Source organism: Python bivittatus, unplaced genomic scaffold (assembly GCF_059951505.1).
Source record: "Python bivittatus isolate LINGU-HERP-01145 unplaced genomic scaffold, Pbiv_v1 ctg000670_np1212, whole genome shotgun sequence".
Lineage (NCBI taxonomy): Eukaryota > Metazoa > Chordata > Lepidosauria > Squamata > Pythonidae > Python > Python bivittatus.
The window spans coordinates 8,991,399-9,011,519 of record NW_028277094.1 but is presented as its reverse complement, the minus strand read 5'-3'; the positions used below and the strand labels follow the sequence as shown (position 1 = coordinate 9,011,519).

General features: G+C 43.6%; 1 protein-coding gene across 1 annotated transcript; it reads right to left on the bottom strand.

The window, feature by feature from the left end:
* Nucleotides 1-9,580: 9,580 nt before the first annotated feature.
* On the bottom strand, nt 9,581-19,459 carry IDS (iduronate 2-sulfatase). Its single transcript, XM_088151662.1, has 9 exons — nt 19,008-19,459; nt 17,179-17,357; nt 15,598-15,775; nt 15,292-15,380; nt 14,415-14,615; nt 13,804-13,974; nt 12,940-13,066; nt 11,608-11,781; nt 9,581-10,870 (listed from the first exon to the last, which is right to left on the bottom strand). The coding sequence occupies exons 1-9, from the start codon at nt 19,090-19,092 to the stop codon at nt 10,356-10,358; spliced, it is 1,719 nt and encodes a 572-aa protein (XP_088007788.1). The 5' UTR covers nt 19,093-19,459; the 3' UTR covers nt 9,581-10,355.
* Between the last annotated feature and the right edge of the window lie 662 nt (nt 19,460-20,121).

Here is a 20,121-nt window from a genome sequence, read left to right as displayed (position 1 = left end):
TCCTGCCCAGGTAGATCCAAGTTCTGAATATACTTCAGTGTGGAGCTGCTACCTGCAATTCAGTGGCTGAAGTAGACTCATTTACTAGAGGCTAGGAGTCATAATTGCCATAATCTACATTGGAGGATCATGGCCACATGTGATTCATGTCTTTTGTATCTCTAAGAGGCAGGAGGTGTAGTGTGGCTGAAGCAAAAGAAGCCATCCTTCTTCCATTGCTACCCTTTCTGTTTTAGCTCTTTCCCAATCCTTGGAGAAAACCATCAAGACAAGATTGCAACTTCCAATGGTTAATAGTTAATGTTGTACCTGAAGCAGTCACTTAAGAAAAGAAGTATCTGAAAGGATTTCCACACCCTGTGGTAATTGAAGGTATTTAGTATCCTTTTTAAACATAAAAGTTTAAATAACAGGTGATCCACAACCTGCTTCAACATTGGTAGTTCAACAGAACCTTTCTGCTGACAGCTAATAATTAATTAACAATGAATGGTGTTCTTCAAACTGTCACAGTGATTGGCAGAATTGTCTATTGGAAAGAGAAAAGATTTGTTAATGTGGCAGACGGCAGTCTGGGAAACATTAACGCTTCACAATTCCCACCGCTTTTCAGCTAAATGCTTGACGTGACAGCTTGCCTTAGTTTTGATAGGGAAGAGCAGGGCAGAGACCCCATCGCGACACACACTGCCTCACAACAGAGATGTCCACTGCAACTATGGAGAAACAGAAAGGTGGACTTCAAACCTGTAGGACACAAACCTCCAGCATCAACAACATGTTTTTATTCTCTTCTAGGCAGGACTCAAGATGCTGCTTTTGACCCCGGAAATGCTTCCATAGCTCTGCCCTGGCTTTGGATTAGCATCAGCTTCACACTTTATGTCCCAGCATCCTGGAAAGAGCAAGAACATGCATCTTTGGAAGCCATGAAGCGAGTGCACCAAATCAGGACACTGGGCCATGCCAAGAACTGTTATCATGAACCAAAATACAGCTGGATTATTAGGAATGGTTGCAGGTCTTTGATTTAGCATCATGACAGACTTTGGGTTCATCTTACTGCTTCTCCATAAGGAGAGGAGGAAGACATTTCCAGTCATAGGGACAGAAAGAACTCTCTCTTTCTCAGTATTTGCAGCTATTTCCAGTCAAAATAGACAGAGCTGGACTGGACACGTGACTGATAAGTCTTAGCAAAAATAAAACCCTGTCTGGAACATGATGAAATAGCAAAAGCACCAGAATCAAGAGGAGTCTTCTGTAACTACCATCACCACTATATTACGTATGTCAGAATGTAGAACCACCATCTCCAAACCCACCACTTGCTAAACATGTTGGCTTTACAGCTCTCCAAATCCCAGTTTTCATGAATGCTAATTCGTCATTCTAGACATTGCTGTGTCAGCCCGTCTGGAAGTTGCCAGGTTGGGATAGGTTTCCATAGAGTAATGTAACTCCTTGATAGAGCAGATGCACTTCGCATGAAGAAGGACCCAGTTATAAACCCTGATGGCTTCTCTAAGCAGGGATGGGAAAAAGAGGCTACCAGTTACTGCTGCCAGTACAGAGTTAGATGGACCAGGAGTCTAAATCCATAGACAAAGCTTTCTATGATCCTAGCTTGTAAGTCATCTTGCGGGCTGAATTAGTCTCATGTTTGAGAGTCTCATTTACAAAATCTCCACATTATCCATAAATGTAAAGGGCGAGTCCAGTCCGGTCATTTTAACATTATTACAATAACTGTTTGGAAAAGGACTAATTAGACGAACTTCTATCTCTGACTAGAAATTTAATCTTTGTGACACCTTGGTCACAATTTTCTTTGAGCTACTATTGGGATATGATGGTCTTTAACCCCAGAAATGTGGCCAAATCAGAGAATCGATGAAGTCATCATGTGTAGAAGATGGCGATCAAGTTCGTTAGAGCTGGACCACTTTCTCTGCATAGTCCAGTGTGTAAATTAAGCGATAACCACCACCCAGCAGTAGCTATTAAAGGGGAAAAAGTAGAGCTATCTAAATTAAAGAGGCAGAACAAACGTAAAATGCAAGCTTGCTTGATGGATTGTCTGAATACTGTAGGACTTAAGGGGATGTGATCAGATTTAAGAGGTTGCTCTTCATTTGAATCTGTTCCAGAATGTGGTTAGTGTTAGCATCCTAGTTCAGCTGTGTAGACTGCAGCATCCTGGTTATTAATTATTTTACCTTTTATGGAGAGCTGGTAGCTTCAACTATAGTATCATTGTCATAAGGTATGGATAAATAAGTTGGTGCTCACAAGACAAAGTGGCCCTTGATGTCCTCAGGTCCCCCGTCCCATGTGCCTTCTCTCTCTCTCTCTCTCTCTCTCTCTCTCTCTCTCTCTGATTCTTTTATTTAAAAAATCATAGATTGAACATTGACATGGTGCAAAGCAAACCACCCCTTTCCAGCACCTCCTGTACTTCAAAGCTTGCTTGTTCTAGCTCATTAGAAGGCAGAATCAGATGTTGTTATAACCCAAAAAAGGTTATGGTGAAATTTGTTGATGTGTACCCAGGCTGCCCTAAGTACAGTTAGTAGAAACAAAATATAAACTCATCCCTGTGTTCATATCCAACTTATTCTAAGTCATTACTTTTTTTTAACGCTTTGCCACTTCACTGCTCTATAAAAAGCTTCCTGGGATAGAATTACCAGATGGCTTCTTACTCTGGAAGACTGTTAGCAGCATAAGCAGATGGCAACCCAAGGAAGAAAAATCAACTTCCATTTCTGAAACTGGAGAAAAATGGGACAAGTAACTTTGCCATTAAAACAAACAAACAAAAAACCCACATGTGTGCAACTCATAGGTAGGATATAAATGTTTTTTGATGGGAAACAGAACTTTTCTTTTTTAATTCAACAGAGATCCAATTTTCGTTTTAACCCATAGGGCAAAGCGGTTTATACTGAATGACATTCTTATTGCTGTTGTTGTTATTGTTAAAGATCTTATTACTTCTTTTGCAAACAAATCTCATGGTGCTTTATGGATGCATGGATGGATGGATGGATGGATTGACAATAATAGAAAAATTTGTTGTTCAATCATTAAGTCGTGTCCAACTCTTTGTGACCCCATAAACCACATCGCGCCAGGCCTTCCTGTCCTTCACTGCCTCCCTGAGTTTGCTCAGTTTCATGCTCATTGCTTCAGTGATGCTATCTAACCATCTCATCCTCTGCAGTCCTCTTCTCTTTTTGCCTTCAATCTTTCCCAGCATCAGGGTCTTCTCCAAAGAGATCTCTCTTCGCATTAGGTGACCAAAGTATCTGAGCTTGAGCTTCATTATCAATCCTTCCAATGCGCAATCAGGATTGATTTCCTTTAAGATTGACTGGTTTGACCTCCTAGCAGTCCAGGGGACTCTCAAGAGTCTTCTCCAGCACCACAGTTCAAAGGCATCAATTCTTCGGCGCTCGGCCTTTTTTATGGTCCAGCTCTCACAGCCATACATTACTACTGGAAAAACCATAGCTTTGATTATGCGGATCTTTGTTGGCAAGGTGATGTCTCTGCTTTTTAATATGCTGTCTAGGTTTGCCATAGCTTTCCTCCCAAGGAGCAAGCGTCTTTTAATTTCATGGCTGCAGTCTCCGTCTGTGGTGATCTTGGAGCCCAAATAAATTAATGAATAAATGAAGTCTGTTACTGATAGAAAAATTAACTAAAATAATATAAAACCATATTAGTTTTTAAAAGGGAAAGGGAAGAAAATAAAGGCAAAAGATTTATCCAGCACTGATACCAGGAAGACTTTGATAAAATAGTAGATCTTCAAGAAGCACCCACAAGATACAATCATTAGAGGCACAACTTTGAAGGCCATTCATAAGTAACCCCTAGACAACATTCTCCTGGTCACAGGATACATCACAGGACTTCCTTTGAGGATCTCATTGATCAATCAAGTCTATAAAAGTGAAGGTTGTCCCAGGTTGTTTAGGACCTTATCAGTGAAAAGGAAAGCTTGCATCTAAGATAAGCCCACTCATTCTTTAGAATCTGTGGGAGGGACTTTCTTGAACTCCATCAGTTGGGAAGGTGTGATTTGTTGAAACACAGGAGGAATTAAATAATCACCTTTCTTCCTTGCTCTGAAATTCACCGTCTGGTAGAGAATCATGTCCCTAGTCCATCTAGCCTGATATTATTGTCATAAACTGGTAAAGTCTCAAGTAGGTTTTCCAACTTAACCTGGAGACACTAAGAACTGAAACTGCCTACAATGCATAAATTCTATGACTAAGCCACCATAGTAGAACCTCTGGAAAGGTGTACATGCCAAGCTCCTACAAATGTTTTCTACTGCAGATACAGCATATAATACACTCTATGATTTTCCATCAGGAAGGGGCCTACATCATTTAGAACACATACAAAGGGAAAATAGTGGTAGAAGGAAGGGACAAGATGCAAACATTGGAGCTGCAACTGATGGCCTCTAGTTGTGTTGGACTTCATCTCCCACAATCCCCAACTCCAGCGAGGAGAAAGCCAATCTACTGTGACCCACAAGCCAGACACTCTTGTGACTTGCCTATAAATGTAATTCTTAGCATGGACAAGTAGTCCCAGTACAACTATAAAATTTTATAGTCAGACAAAGATTAGGTCAAGGGCAAGAAACCTTTGTTCAATCCGACATGCATCTTGGACATCAGAAAGCTTTACAACCCACCCAAAGACCTACCAACAGATTCCGAGGTACCTAGTGTCAGAACTGCCAAGTGAAGCTTTGCACAGAAAAAGCAGAAAGTACGCAGCACTGAAATTCAGTAGTTCTCAAAGATATTCTCAAGTCTCTCCTATTAATGTTGGAGAGATAAGGGAAGGCTTCTGTGCATTGGGATAGTGCAATCAAAACGGTTTAGATAATAATGAATAAAACACTTATGAGGACACACTGGAGTCATGTTGGCAAAGAAATAATGGGAGTGACCAATGCTGAACTCTAGAATATTAATAGTGGGACAATTGCTACAATTCCTGGATCTGAGTCAAGGAATTTTACGAATTCATCACGTAGCCATGATTTAGGGGAAGGAAGAAGTTCCACTAGTTAGCAGATGAAGCACCTGTTTTTATTAAGTCACTCGAAATGGACATATGGATTAGGATATACAGAAGAATGAAATATATTAGAAATTTGGAAATGAAATGTGGTGTTTTTTCCTTCACTACTGGGAGAGATTGAGAAATAAGAGAGATGAATTTTCTAACTGGGTTGTGATGACATATTGAGATGTGTTATTTTACATAAATATTGGACAAGCAAGTGGGTTAGTTTATATGACTGATCTTTCAATAATGGTTATTCTCCTGGCTAATTCTGAAATTATTTCACAGTAGTGATGCTGACTTTTTCTTGCTAATAAAACATGTAATAATAAAAACAATTACTTGGATCCAAATTTAGTTCTGTCTAAAGCATATCCACTGAAATTTAAATTAATTATAATTAATCCTATTGGTTTTAAGGATCCTACCCTAACAACAACTCTGGATCCCACCAACCCAAGGCTTAATTTTCACTGATCGGTAAACTTTCCCATTTCTGTTTCATTATTTAGCTTTCCACTTTTTAAAGAAGGGAAACATGCAAAATGCAAATGAGGAAGCTATAATCTATGACCCAAAGGAAGGAGAGGATGAGTTCCATAAAAAGCCATTCGTTGTTTACACCATCAAATATTTATAATGATGCCAGATGTACGAAAATGATGATAGGAAGGGCTGTCTTCTTTGCCTTCTTACTGCCCAAGTTCCATTTGTCACAAGGCCATAATCAATAATAAAACTGGGCTATCAAGATAGCATAATAAGACATGCAATCCAGCTTTTCCACTTTATGTACAACTCCAAGAACGTCTCACTGCCAAGCCTTTAGAGCCCTCATGTCCACAGTTATGGAGATTTCAGAGAGCTCAACACATTTGAGGGCAATTTTATAAGTCTGAGGAAAGTGCAGATTCAACCAGCAGTGTGAGTAATTGTTCTCAGACCCATGTAAGATCATCTCATAGGACAGGGTAAGTCATGTCAGCTCATTAGCTGGGTTCATGGATAGTTTTCTGTGTTTGCACCTCACGGGACCATCCAATAATCACACAGGCTGGGTTCACATGCTATGCTAAATTCAGAACCAAACAAACCACGTTATGCCCTAGAGCAATCTTTCTCAATCTTGGCAACTTTAAGAGTTGTTGACTTCCACTCCCAGAATTCGCCAGCCAGTTGGCTGGGGGATTCTGGGAGTGGAAGTCTGTGTGTTAGCACTGAAGTCCATATGCTAGCACTGAAGATGTTACCTAGCAGGGTAATGAAACGTCTGCAAGAAAACAACCAAGCTCAGAGAACCCCAAGGACTCCACAATTTAAACCTTGGCTTCATTTTTCCCACAAAGTACCACTGCTGTGTAGTTATTTGTCCTGCTAATGAAAACACACAAACACAAAGGCAAAGAAGATTCGTAGACGTTGCTAGACTACCTTTGGGGTCAACAATCAAGGGTGGCACTGAGAAATGAAACAACGTGCACCACCTTCTCAATCTCAAATGGTCATGTGCTGATCTTCAGTTTGCAAAGATCAAACACCATCAGGGTTTGCAAACCCCTGATGGGGAAGCATCCTGCAGCAGTGCAGCCAAAAATTAATTGACAGAATTGTTCATTTTTTGTATTTGTAATATAGTATCTATTTTCTAGGATATTTTTTTAGACTTTTTGTTGTTGTTGTTGTTGTTGTTGTTATGGCTTTCTAAGGAAGGGGATCCCCAAGTTGTAAAGGAAACAACATGAAACTGCAATTCTTTTGCACAGCGACTCAAGTGCCAGAAAGCGCATTTCTCTGAGTCCCATCTCTGCCACCCGACTGCTGCAAGGAAGTTACATTTGCAATCCTATGAATTCAGACTTCCTTTAGAGCTCCTGAATTACTTTGCGCAGATGTATGTGATATTAGAGAAGGGCGGTCTCCTGTCCACGTTGGCTGTCATAAATGAAGCAAAAAAATTCTGGACTTTTAAGAGCTGGGATTAAAGCAGTGTTTCTCAACCTTGGCAACTTTAAGATGTGTGGACCAACTCAACAGCACAAATGTGTCACTCTTCCTCTCTAGCATTCTGGCAGCTGAAGTCCACACATCTTAAAGTTGCCAAGGTTGAGAAACATTTAGACAATTAGAATGTAAATACTGATGGAAGACAATTCAAGCTGAGGGAGGCTGGTGAACACCAAGAGCGGTGTCTCAGGCACCATGTTCCCACTCCTGCTTCACCCCATGGGCAAGGACACTCTTCCTAAATCAAGCTGAACCAAGTTGGCTCACTACTTTCTCTATCCTGCATGATGCACATACTTTTGTGATAACTTCTTCAGGAGAACGATGGCTTTACAGGTAGTCCCCAGTTTAAGAACAAGTTCTGTTCCCAAGGTCTGTCCTTAAGTCGATTTGTACGTCAGCTGGAACAGTATTATTGTATAGTATTGTGTAATGAACTCAAACCATTGTGTAATGAACTCAAACCATTGTGTAATGAACTCGAATCACTGAGTCTTTAACTTGAATTCTTCTACAATAGGTTCTATTCTTAACTATGGGTCATCCTTAAACTGGGCGTCCTTAACTCAGGGACTATCTGCATTTGAAGACTGCAAATACTTTTTGTTCCTTTTTCTCTCTCTCTCTCTCTCTCTCTCTAGTGAACTCCAGAAAGACCTGAAGTGCTGGGAACAGCACAAATGTGTCACTCTTCCTCTCTAGCATTCTGGGAGTTGAAGTCCACACATCTTAAACTTCTCAAGGTTGAGAAACATTGCCCTGCAGATTCAACAAATCCACAATTGGGACCCAATGTACCAGGAACATACTGGGAATGGACTGAAACAGGTAAAAGGACAAATTTTCCCATTAAGAAAGCGCCTCCCAAATATCTGCAATTTTGACTCAGTACATCTCCATCCAGACCTTTCCCAAACCTAACAGCATAAGCAATATATTGACCGTCTACCCGACTGTTGTTCCTGGATGTGAATGCAATAGACAAAACCCCTTTGTTACAGTTTGGTAATGCAGCAGCTTCCCTTTCTGGCTCATAGGGATCAGGTCATGTTAAAACTCAACTTGACCACAAGCCAGCTTGATTACTACCACAGATTCTGCATGGGGCTGCCCTTGGAAACTGGTGCAAATGCAGAATGGCTCTCCAGTGGGTTCCTTTTAGATGGGGTCCCACACATTATGGGTAACTATTCCCCACATTGTTCTAGGCTTAATTCCAGGAGGGACCAGGGATGGGCAATTGAAGACGATTGTTCTCAGCCTTTGCAACATTTTTGTGCATCGCTCACAGCCTTCTCTGTCTATAGTGCTGCAATTCGGCATTTAATTGGATGAAAACAGCCATCCTCTTATCCACCTTTTGAGCCAAGAAAACACGCCAATCTGAGGGTATCCACCCTCAAATAAGCTAACCTGGTTAAAAACCAAAAAGCCGCCACTACATTTTGGGGAATTTCCATCAGCAGGAGAACAGGAACAAATAAGCCAATTAAAAAAACTGCAAGCTATAAAACGGCCCCAACTCCACAGCTATGGGATTTTCTGTCCTATTCTAAGAACTCTCAGCAAGAGAAATTTTTTTTTTTTTAAGTGAGGGTTTGAAGAGCAAATTAAGTCTTAGACACTTTGCAACCTTTGTGTGGGGGGAAAAAATGGAAACGATGCCTTAATTCAAAGCTGATCTCACTTTTTTAACTAACGGTTGTTTGTTGACGCGGCTGTTTTACCTCCTGCTTAACTCAAGGTGTCTCCGGTCTCGCTGCTCCTGATTTGCTAGACAGGTAGCAAATCCTGCTGATGCAGGCAAATGCCTTCTGCTCCAGCTGATGCCAAGGAAGAGGGTCAACAGTGGCATCTCATTTATTTTATGAGGATCGCTTTGCGTTCTCTCTCTCCCCTTTCCTCCCCCCCCCCCCCCGATCTCTCCAAGCTGTCTATATTGTACTGTTCTAGGAGGGCTTTCTTGTTGCTGAAGCCCATCCTGGCCTAAAGAAGATCCACCACACCCTGTTCTGCAGCCAGAGAACTGGAAGAGTGCCCTGCTCCAAATTCCCACCTGCCTAGTGGCTACGCTAACATCGGCCTTGCAATTTCTCAGTAGTTTGCTTCCCACGAAAAAGAGGCTTCTGTTTTTCCACCGCATTCTCAGGGTGCTTGAGAATTCCTTCTGAATTTCACTTGGTAGAAATTCCTTTCGAATTTCTCAGGGTAGAGAGGCCTGCTGGTAAGGTTATGTGGGGTTTTTATGACATATATTCCTATCCCTATACGACCTCCCTGGCTCCCTTGACTTTCTAAATTGAAAAAAGTCCCTGGGAGAACATTCATTCCCTTTGCTAGCTTTATTAGAAGTACAATACGGCGAGTCCAAGGGTCCTGCATCTCACCCATATAATTGCCCTAAGATCTTCTCCTCTGAACAAAATCTTTGTTTCCCACCCAACTGAGAAATAATTTTAAAAACCTCAGCAGAAAATTCCAGCAAATCAATCTTTATATCACCAGCTGAACTTCATGGTCCCTCCATGGCTATTTTGGCTTACATTGGGAAACAGATTCCTAAAGCTTACCTACTTTCAATCAGCCCGTTAAATAAATCACAAAATGGAATTTAACCGAACATCAAGATTCTGTTGATTACTCTCACCTCTTTCCTACCATTAAATAAATCAGACATTAGCAGTAAAATGGCCTGAAAGCTCTCTTCCATTTTAGTTCTTTCAGGCAACCAGAAAACTGTCTTAAATAGATTTGTTCTTGGGGATCGACTGTTGATGAACCATATCATAGAAAGATTTGTCTGCACGGCTGCTGTCCTCTGGTGGAGAACCTCATTTTTCCATTCTGTTTTCAGAGTACGAACAGTGCAGTTTCAGGGTGGCAAGAAAACTGCTTCCAGGAAAGCTAGCTGGTCAAAACTATTTGGAAGGAAGGACGTAAGAACAGCCTTAAAGTTGCCAAGTTTGAAAAATATTGCTCTATGACAAAGTGCGTACATTTTTAGCCACTTAATAATATAACTGCTTTCTTTTCCACTTCCTATTATTATTATCATTATTTTCTCCAGAAATATTTGACAGACATGACGGGGGAGATTTCTTTTCATGAACATACATATATTTAAATGTATTATTATATCAGCATTTAAAACCTTTTGGTACAAAAATGATTATCCTGGGAGGCCTCTTTGTGTATAAAACAAAGCACAATGTATTCAAAAGTCATGTGTCATTCAACTCCATAGCAGAGGTTCACTGAATTGAGGTAGACCCCAATTTTAAATAATCAATGATGTTGCAAAGCTTTGGGGTAAAGAACCCATGCACGACATCTTTGTACCGGTTATGATCTTCGTGGGGGTCACTTTTTTCAAAATACAGCTCTCCACCATGGATGTCCTTCACGTTGACTGTGAAGTTGTTGGGATTAAACCCAAACCAGACAGTACACCTGTAATCAGGCGTACGAATGGAATAGCCCATGACTCGTATATCTTGAAGCGATGGCAAGTCAGAATTCTGTGCGGGGATGTCTCCAGGACGTGGATACTGGCTGAAGGCAACCGGGGTTTCTGAGTCTTTTTGTTCAGTGCCGTGGTTCTCCTGCCCTCCACTGGAGGATGGGAAATACTGAACCATGCTTTTCCCTTCACTACACAGAGGGATGTGAAATGAAGGCTGAGGACATGTAGGAGGAATTTTCAGTCCAGTTAGTTCTGCAAGCGTTGGGAAGAGGGACACCAACTCAACCATTTCTTTGGGTTTTCCTGGATTGGGGTAGGGGAAAGAATTAAGGTGGGGGAGAAGAACAGCAGAGGCAATTATTAGATGACAGTTGCCCAGGGATCCAGTCAAGATGGAGATATTTTGGAACTTAATTAGAATCAGTGGGTTGAGTCCATTGAATCCAATCAAGTACAAGAACCAAACAAGCTTCTCCAATAAGTGGTTGACCAACTTCAGTCTAAGCACATTCAAGGAAGGAGAGTCTCTACATCTCTGGGTAATTGGTCCCACTGTCAAATTGCTTTTACCATTATGAAGGGTTTTTTTCCCCCTAGCATTCAATCAGAATCGGTCTTCCTGCAACCTGAATCCATTGTTCTGTGTCCTGTACTCACTTCCTCTGTGAGCTTTATGCCAAAAAGAATGTGAATTTTGTAGAAGTTCTGCCTTGGTGAGCAGAGCCATTCTGTGGCTTTGCAATTATAAATGAACAGATGCTAGCAAACTCTGAAGAAATGTATCTACTTACTTTTAAAGATTTCAGTCTCGTACTGCACAACTGAAAAGTTTTCCCAGAGTGGCTTGCAAAACCAACAACAGCCCAGCAGAATTTTCACACTAAAGTGTATTGGCATTAAATAAAATCTAAGAAGGAGAAGAGCAGCACGCCTGAAGCTTTTATTTTATTCAGCATGTCTGAAGACCCTAATGGAATCAGCAATGAAAGATCACACTTTTAATTTTTGTGCGGTTATCACACAAAAATGTGGATTTTTACCTTGAGGCCCAGACCTTGAATTTTGAGTGAAGGGGTCAATGAACGGAAAAACTTTCTGTCCTGGATCAGAGATCGGAGCTGTCATTCCTGGCACAAAGAACATCAGTGGCACTCGCGTGGCTACCTCAAAGTTGCTGTATTTTGCCCATTCGCCATGTTCGCCCAGTGACCAGCCTAAATGAGATCAAGAACCAGGAGGAGAGAGAGCATCAAGAGCAGAAGCAGTGCTGTTGATCCATCCAGAAAAAAAAAAAAGCAGAATCAAGAGTTGGGCGTAATGCCTTTATTAGGATTGACCACAATGATATCAAAGAACACACAAGCTTTTAAACTCTCCAGGACTCTTCATTCAGTCTTACCACAAAGCAGGAGATGCAGAAAGACCAAGGACGTGCAAACATGGTGCATCTGATGCTACAGCCATCACACTGGCTGCCCCGACAAAGACTTGAAATGATATTTGTAGAGTGAATGCAAGGAAGAAGGACGTTGTCTCTGTCTTGCGCATGAACAAGTCTCAACGAAGCAGTGAAGCAGCAAAGCAGATCTGACTAAAATGGGTTTGCAGCCCTTGGCAGGGCTATCTCTTTCCCTATCTTGGACTTCCCCTCTTTGTCTGTGCCAGCTGGAGATTATGAGAGTTTGGATTACTGCAACACAGTCTACAGGGGGCTGCCCTTGAAGACCACCTGGAAGCTACAAGAAGTCCAGAATGTGGTGGCGCACACAGTGATGGGTGTTCCTAGGTTTACCCACATAACACCTCTGTTGCACAAGTTGCACTGGCTCCCAGTTTCCTTCTAGGTGCAATTCAAGGTGCTGGTTATTACCTTTAAAGCCCTACATGGCCAGGTTATCTGCAGGAGCACCACTCCCTAAGGACATCCCAGATCAGACACGCTCCTAGTCCCTTTCCTTAAACATTGCCGTCTTGTGAGATCTAGGAAGCGTGCCTTTTCTGTGGCAGCCCCTGTCCTATGGAACACCCTCCCCCTTGAACTTTGGCAGGCCCCCACCCTCCTGGCCTTCCGAAAAGCACTTAAGGCCTGCCAGTTCCCCCAAGCACTGGGATAGGGTGAGGTGGACGAGAGGACTTAGGGATGGACTGCGTGGAAAAGCTTAACTTTGGTGCCGGGTTTTAATGTTTGTGGTTTTAATAGATATATGTAAGTATTAATAGTATATTGATGTTGTTTTAACTGCTGGTTGGCAACCACCCAGAGTTCAATATAAGATGGGTGGCTATATAAATGAAATAAATAAATAAATAAATAAGCGAGTGAGCTCTGTAGACCAACCCAGCAGAGAGCACCAGCTTGGGGAAAGTCTTACCATGATCCGCAGTGAAAACAACCAGCGTGTTGTGAGAGAGTCCTGCCTCATCCAGGGCATTCAGCAACTTTCCAACCAGCGTATCAACGTAGGAGATGGAGGCAAAATAGCTCTGGCGAATCTTCCGCTACAAAATAGTTTGCAAAGGGGACACGTGAGTTCTAGCCACTACACTGTCAATGGAAGCAGTCCCTGGAAAGGTGGAAGACCTTTCAGAAAGCAGATTTGTTTGCAATGTGCCTGTTTGCCCAATTAACATGAGGGGACTTGATAGGTAACTGTTGTCCCTTTGAAGTAGGCCAGGTCAGGAAACAGAGGAATACTACTTCCTTGTTGTAGGGTATATTAATAGAAACTTGAAATTCTCTCCGAGTTTTGGTCTCCCCCATCTTAGACCAAACAGAATGAAGGTGGGGTTATTTGGAGTTCCTTTCCCATGCTTTCCACTTTCCCATGACTGAGATGCTGTTTCACCTCTCTTCATGGTTCCTCCTTTCCATGTCCTTCACAATGACACAGCTCAAACAGGTACCAGTTGGTGCCTGACAGTCTCACTGCCACCCTACTAAGGTGACCCTTCTCCTCTGATTCTCTTCTTGAAACAACTGATTTCTTACTAAAACGTTTCAGGTCAAAACCTGCATTCCAACAATGATGTGGTACATCAGCTCTTCCCAGTCAGGGCACTCCAGATGGGTTGGACTTCCATGGCCAGAATTCCAAAGACTGTGCAGTTCCAGCACAAATAGAAAAACAGTAGACTGACCATCCAACCCCTCATCCAACCCATGTCTTTCAGAGCACAACCAGACCATTAATTTTCATCTAATGGAAATGTGACCAAATCCCCTTCACCACCTCTACCTGGAAGTGTTCTGGAACTGGCCCATATGGGAAACTGAGGTTCAGGGCTGCAACATCCTCTCTCCTCCGCAGGTCCATCCAGGGATTGTAGGCAACTGAAGGGAGTTCTTTAGGAACTGCTGGATCGGGGGCCAAGGTGATGTTTTCCAATGGATATAATTTGAGAAATTTCTTGAGAGAAGAAGAGATTATCAAAATTTGCTACCTAACAAGCATTCACCAGTTATGTTGGGCTCAGTTACTTTTATAAATAAATAAATATTTTCCTAGCAAAAATATTTTCCTACATCTAACCCTACCCTTTAACTAATCCTCCCTCTTAGGCAACTCAGCCAATCAAAGCTATGTTCCCCTCATGAAACCTCACCCAATTTGTATTTTTCCCAATTGTTGATGAATGCTGAGAAGAATTCAATACTGGGGAGAAATATGGACATCCACAAGGATACAGGAAAGTCTCTATGATACACCATGGTCCATGTGTAGTTTAGATGATCAACCAGCCAAGTCCCTTTTGACTTCTTCAATGCCAACCTCTTCTTCCTTTTGAAGACCTTTCTAAGAGAGATCTTAATGTCAGCTTTATCTCCTCTGCAGGGAAACATTCTTACCTGAGGGTACCTGAATGGGATGTGAGGTTTATGATAACCAACAGCCAGAAAGAACTTCTTCTTGATTCTTTTCACGGTCTTCAACAAACGGATGGCTTCCTCTGTGCTTTGGATATCTGGCAAAGTAGCCTCAGGCATCTTGGCAACATCCACAGGACAGATCAAGTTGGCATGAAGTTTTCCATCTTTCCCTTTACAAACCTTAAAGGCAATCAGCAACCATCATAAACATATCTGGTGGTTGGAATGAGACCAGAGCAAACTCAAGCCTATAGAAAGGCTGTAGGAGACAGGACAGAGCTCTTCCTCCCACTGTCTACTGCTCCTTACTCTGGTAGTGAGGTAATTCTCATCACTTCCTCAAATCAGTTGAGGAAGGGTCAACACTCAAGATTGGCCCAGCAACTTGTCAAGAGAAAGGAGTGACTCCCTTTGATAATTTGTATTAAGATTCTATCATACACTGCCAAAATCTTTGGGACAGATAGTATAGAAATGAATGGATAGATTAATAAAATAAATGAAAAAATTACAACTTAGCTAAAATGTCTAAAAGGGAAAATCTACATTGGGTAGATATTGGCTGCTGGTGACCTCATGGACACCCTTATGCAGAGTTTCGTTGTGGGTTTGTTGGTTTGTTTTTGCAAGAAAGCAACAGCCCTCTGTTCAGATTTTTTATTCTTCTCAGGCCACCCAATAACCCTGGGATTTCCTTGGGGCTCCCATCCAAGAACTAACCACATCCAATCCTGCTTAGCTTTTCAGAATCAGCCACATACACCTCAGTTCTGCTCCCGAACTCTAATGAGGAATATCTGGAATATTCTGTATTGTCAGTGATCATTGATGGTCAACAGCCATAGCGCCCATTCACCTGTGTGTTTTCATATTTTTCAGAAGAGGGATGAAAAGCCGGGATAGACCAACTGTATGGATAATCATCACTGTGGTTTGAGGGGATGCCTGGGAAAAAAAAACAACAGAAATGGGGATGTGTTAGATTCATCCTTGGATTTGGATATTGAACACTTTCACATGGCCCCACCAGATCTTGGAAAGCCATCAGAACAGTGTTTCTCAACCTTGATAACTTTAAGATGCATGGACTTCAACTCCCAGAATTCCCCAGCCAGCATGCTTAAAGTTCCCAAGGTTGAAAAACACTGGATTAGAAGCTCACCTGGGTGAAAGATCTTCCCCACAGACATGGTGATATATCCATTCTCCTTGAAGTACTGGGGCAACGTGGTATAATTTCCTGCGTGCATTCGCCAGTACGAATTAAAGTCATACAGCCTTGTGGAATCAGGTCTGCGCCCTGTGAGAAAGGACACTCTGCTTGGGGCACAGACAGCTTGCTGGGGGGAAAAAAGACACACACACAGAGAAAGGAGACTAGGGTTTAGCAATAAGGCACGTACTTTGCATGGCAGAAATCCCAGATTCTTCATCCAAAAGATGGAGGATGAAACTAGGAGACTTGGACTTATGAAGAGGGAAGAAATGGTTGAGGAAATGGAAGTTGTAGGGACCTTGGGAGAATGTGACCATGTTGTCCTAGAATTCACCCAACTGTAGGCAGGAGAACCAAAGGTAGTCAGATTATTGTTCTGTATTTCAAGGGGGCTGACGGCAATAAACTTAGAGAAAAAGGAAGAAGGATGGAATGTCCATGGAAGGAAATCCTGGTTCAACAAGGTTGGGGAATTCTGAGAAAGGAGATAATGAAGGCCCAAACGCAAACCATACTGAAGAGAAAGAAAATTGGGAGACACCTGATGAAATTGACGTGGTTGCATAAATAGCCTTCTGATCCGCTGAGAAACAAGAAGGACAAGTCTAAAAAATGGAAATAAGGGCATATAATAAAAACAGAATATTAAAAAGTAGTCCAAATCTGTAAAGATGGGGTCAGGAAGGCTCACTATGAGCTCAGGCTTCCAAAGAATGCCAAAAATAATAACAACAAAAAAGAGTTCTTTGAATATGTGTGTGCAAGAAGAAAGTCAAGGAAGTTGCTCCAGACTACAACTCCCATAATTCTTCTCCAGTAAGTAGAGGGGAACTGAAGTGATCGGAAACAAAGGCCAAGCTAGCTGGAGGCCAAGAGCACACCAACCCTGTGACATAACTATTCACACAGGGTCTTATTAAAGAAACCCCCAGCAACAATTATAACAACAGAATAATGTTTAAAAACATAAAAGAGCAGATAAATATAGACAACCAGAATTACAGCCAGTGCTTAAAAGCTGGAAAAAAAACAACAACTTATTTGCTCCACCTTGAAAAAAAATTAAAAAGGAGGCACCAAGAGGGTCCTCCTGGGGAAAGAACTCTGTCAGTAATAGTCACCAACCACTCTCAATCTTCTTCTGATCATGTTTACCTTTTTTCAGACAGCTAGTTCAGGGTTTCTCAACCTTGGCGACTTTAAGATAGGTGGACTTCAACTCCCAGCAAGCTGGCTGGGGAATTCTGGGAAGTCCACCTATCTTAAAGTCACCAAGGTTGAGAAACCTTGAGCTAGAGGGAGGAAAACTGGATTTGTGATGTTCCTCCAGACAGCAAGGAGAACCAAAGATACCATCCACCCCCCACCCCCCCCAAAAATCAATAGTTAAGAACAAGGTTCCTCATCCTCAGCAACTTTAAGATGGGTGGACTTCAACTCCCAGAATTCCCATGCTGGAATTGTTGAAGTCCACCCATCTTAAAGTTGCTGAGGTTGAGGAACCCTGGTTAAGAAGATGTCAATTACCTGGGCAAAAGCATTCTGGAACACCACACTTTTGGAGGCCAGCTGATCAATGTTCGGTGATCTCACAAGGGAGTCCCCATAAGAACCCAGGGCTGGGCGCAAGTCATCCACAACCACAAAGAGAACATTCAGGCCCTTGTGAAAGTCGTGGGCAGGCCTCTGAGCACCATCAGCCAACCCTAATTGGGGAAGAAGGAACATGGTGGAACTGCAATGTTCCTAATTTTAACTCCTTAACCCTTTTTCTAAGAAAGGGATAAAGAAAGCAGAACCAAACGTAGTCAGATTATTGCTCTGTGTTTCAAGGGAGCTGACTTCAACAAACTTAGAGAAAAAGGAAGAATTCCATTTGAAAAGATTAACTCCATAAACTTAGGGGAGCAGGTTTTATGAATGCCAGAAATAAACAGCGCATTTTAAATGCGATGATGCACACAGTTAATCGGATTTGATTTTGATATTTTAATAATCTCACCTAATTTCCTTTCAGAGTGACAATCAATCAATCAATCAATCAATCAATTAAAAACAAACTGCTGGGAAGACAGAAGAGGCTGTTTCCCAAAAATCTTCACCTTGGCTTTAGGGACAGTGCAAGAGCATTTAATGGAGGGAGGTTTTAGTCGTTTCTGTTCATTTCCTGTTTTCAGTGAACAGCGGTTTTAGTCATGTTATTATGAATCATCCCCCACATTTGTAAACACTGTTGTGGGAGGGGAGAGAATTTCATAAATGCATTTATTGAAAGTGTATTGTAATTGTAGACCATTGGAAAAATTCTGAAGGTTGGCGTCTTTGAACGTTGGAATGGAACAATCTAAAAAAAGATTAATTTGGTTTTAGTGACTGACAAAAAGAGCTATATAGCTGAGGTTTAGACCAGCTGCACATAACCACCTACAGAGGTTAAAATGTCAGTCTACTTCGGTAAATATATATGCATCTGAATATTTGCATTAGATAAATATAGATTTGTAACTACTGATATAATGATAATACACTACTACATTTTTTATTTTCCTTCTTGTATTTTTGTCACTTTTTCGTAATAACCCTTTTTAATGTTTTTTTCCCCTTGATTGTGTATTATTATTTTGTGTTTGGTCTTTGCTTTTTGTTATTCATTAAAAAGCAATCAAAAAATTACTTTAAAAAATGTTAATCTACTTCTGGATTCAGAAGGACTCGGTTCAGGGCTCCCTTAGCCACAAAGCAGATGAGCTGAGTTTGGATCTGTCACTTATGCCTCAGCCTGGCCCCCCTTGCGGCATTGCCCTGCGTATATAAAATACAATAAAGGAAAGCGTCCGATGCCCTTTCAAAATGCCAGTAGAAGAGAATCTCTGTAGCTCAGGGATGAGCAGCGGCCTCCTTGGCGCTCTCCGATCTTGGTGGTCTGCAAGGAAACCACCAAGATTGGAGAGCGCCAAGGAGACCGCTTTCAAAAGAAGGTGGGAGATCAAGGCCACGCTCTGAAATAAATGCACGGAGCAAACAGCCTGGAGACTGAACGATCCCCAACTTTCCCCAGGTGGATCTCCAACGCTCGGCTTTGCCACCCGCATCTCCAGAAACTCAAGGCTGGTTTTGCCTTCCTGGGGCGAAGAATCCAAAAGCGATGGTGTGAAGCAAATCCTTTCCAATGCGCGGTGCCCCCTCCCCAACCCAATTCTGCTGGCCAGGAGGCTACCGGCAGACCCGGCTGGAAGGCTCGTCACCCCCTCCCTCCCTCCCTCCGCGCCTCGGACTCCGCTTCCACCCCGAGAGACCCCGCCGGCCGCCTCCGCCTTCCCCCCGCTGCAGCTCCCGAGGCTCGCCCGGAGCATCACCTGCCGCGGTCCCGCAGCCCAGCCAGAGCGCGACGGTCCCCAGGAGCCAGGACGAAGCCGCTCCGAGGCGCCGCGCCGGTGCCATGGCCGCGCCGCCCCCAGCTCGGGGCTGCTGGCAAAGCCGCCCCGGCCCGGCAGCCTCCCGAGCCGTCCCCGGAGGAGGAGGAGGAGGAGGCGGCGGCGGCGGCGGCGGCAGCGGCAGCGGCAGCGGGCAGGGCTTCCCAGGCGCCACCCCGCCCGTGGGGCGGCCGCTGAGATCGCGGGGGCGCGCCGAGCCGTCTTGACGCCCCAGCCGAGCGCAGCGCAGCGCGGCGCAGGCCGCTAAGCCGGGCCCGCAGCCCCCGTTGGGCGCTGCCTCCCGAGCAAGCGCGCGTCGGGCTGCGCTCTGCGCCTTTGACCCGCGCAGAAGAGCCCTCCCCGCTCCGGTTCCCTGATTTCCCGTTCCCAATTTACGAGGAGGGGAGGGAGAGTTTGCCGCCTGGGTCGCCGGCGCTCCAGCCGAGCATCGGTCTTTTGCTGGCTGGGGCGCTAGGGCGACCCCGCCCTTACAGCTCCCGGAGGAGGGGGCGCCTTCTTTCGGGCAGCCTGCCCGTCTTTTCCTAGCCGGAGCGGAAGGGCTGGGTTCTTCTACCAGCTGATCGCCAGGTGGCACTCATCCCCCAAGAACCAGCCGGCTCAGCAGCTGGATCAGAGGATTGCGGCTCACGGCTTGGGCGTCTGATGGGCTGCAGGCAAGTGCCCCCAGATGGGCGGCACGCACGGCCCACGTTTCGGGGTCCCTGGGAAGGGGCCACCTGGGCCTGAGGCATGCAGTCCTGAATGCTCCCTGGCAGCCTGCTTTGCACGCCTTGGCACACACTCTCACCCCCTTCTCCATCCAGCAGCATTTCTGCCCTTTCCCCCAGTGCTCCCCTTTCACTCTCTCTCTGAACCCTCTCCTTCCAGCTCACCTCTTGCAAAGCAGGAGAGAGAGTAAAACCAGAAGGCTGGCAGGCTGAGAGTCGCAGATTGCCCATTTGTGCTACAGGCTAGAGATGACCAATGTTTTTTTTTTTTTTTTTGCCAAGGGAATTTGGTCTCACTGTATTAAACCTAAATCCATTTCTGGATCGGG

Coding starts and splice junctions, on each gene's coding strand:
- IDS (XM_088151662.1), bottom strand. CDS start 19,092: ATGGCACCGGCGCGGCGCCTCGGAGCGGCTTCGTCCTGGCTCCTGGGG. Junction 15,776..17,178: donor TCCAGAATGCTTTTGCCCAG/GTAATTGACATC, acceptor TTTTCCCCCCAG/CAAGCTGTCTGTGCCCCAAG. Junction 13,975..14,414: donor TCCCATTCAGGTACCCTCAG/GTAAGAATGTTT, acceptor TCTTCTCTCAAG/AAATTTCTCAAATTATATCC.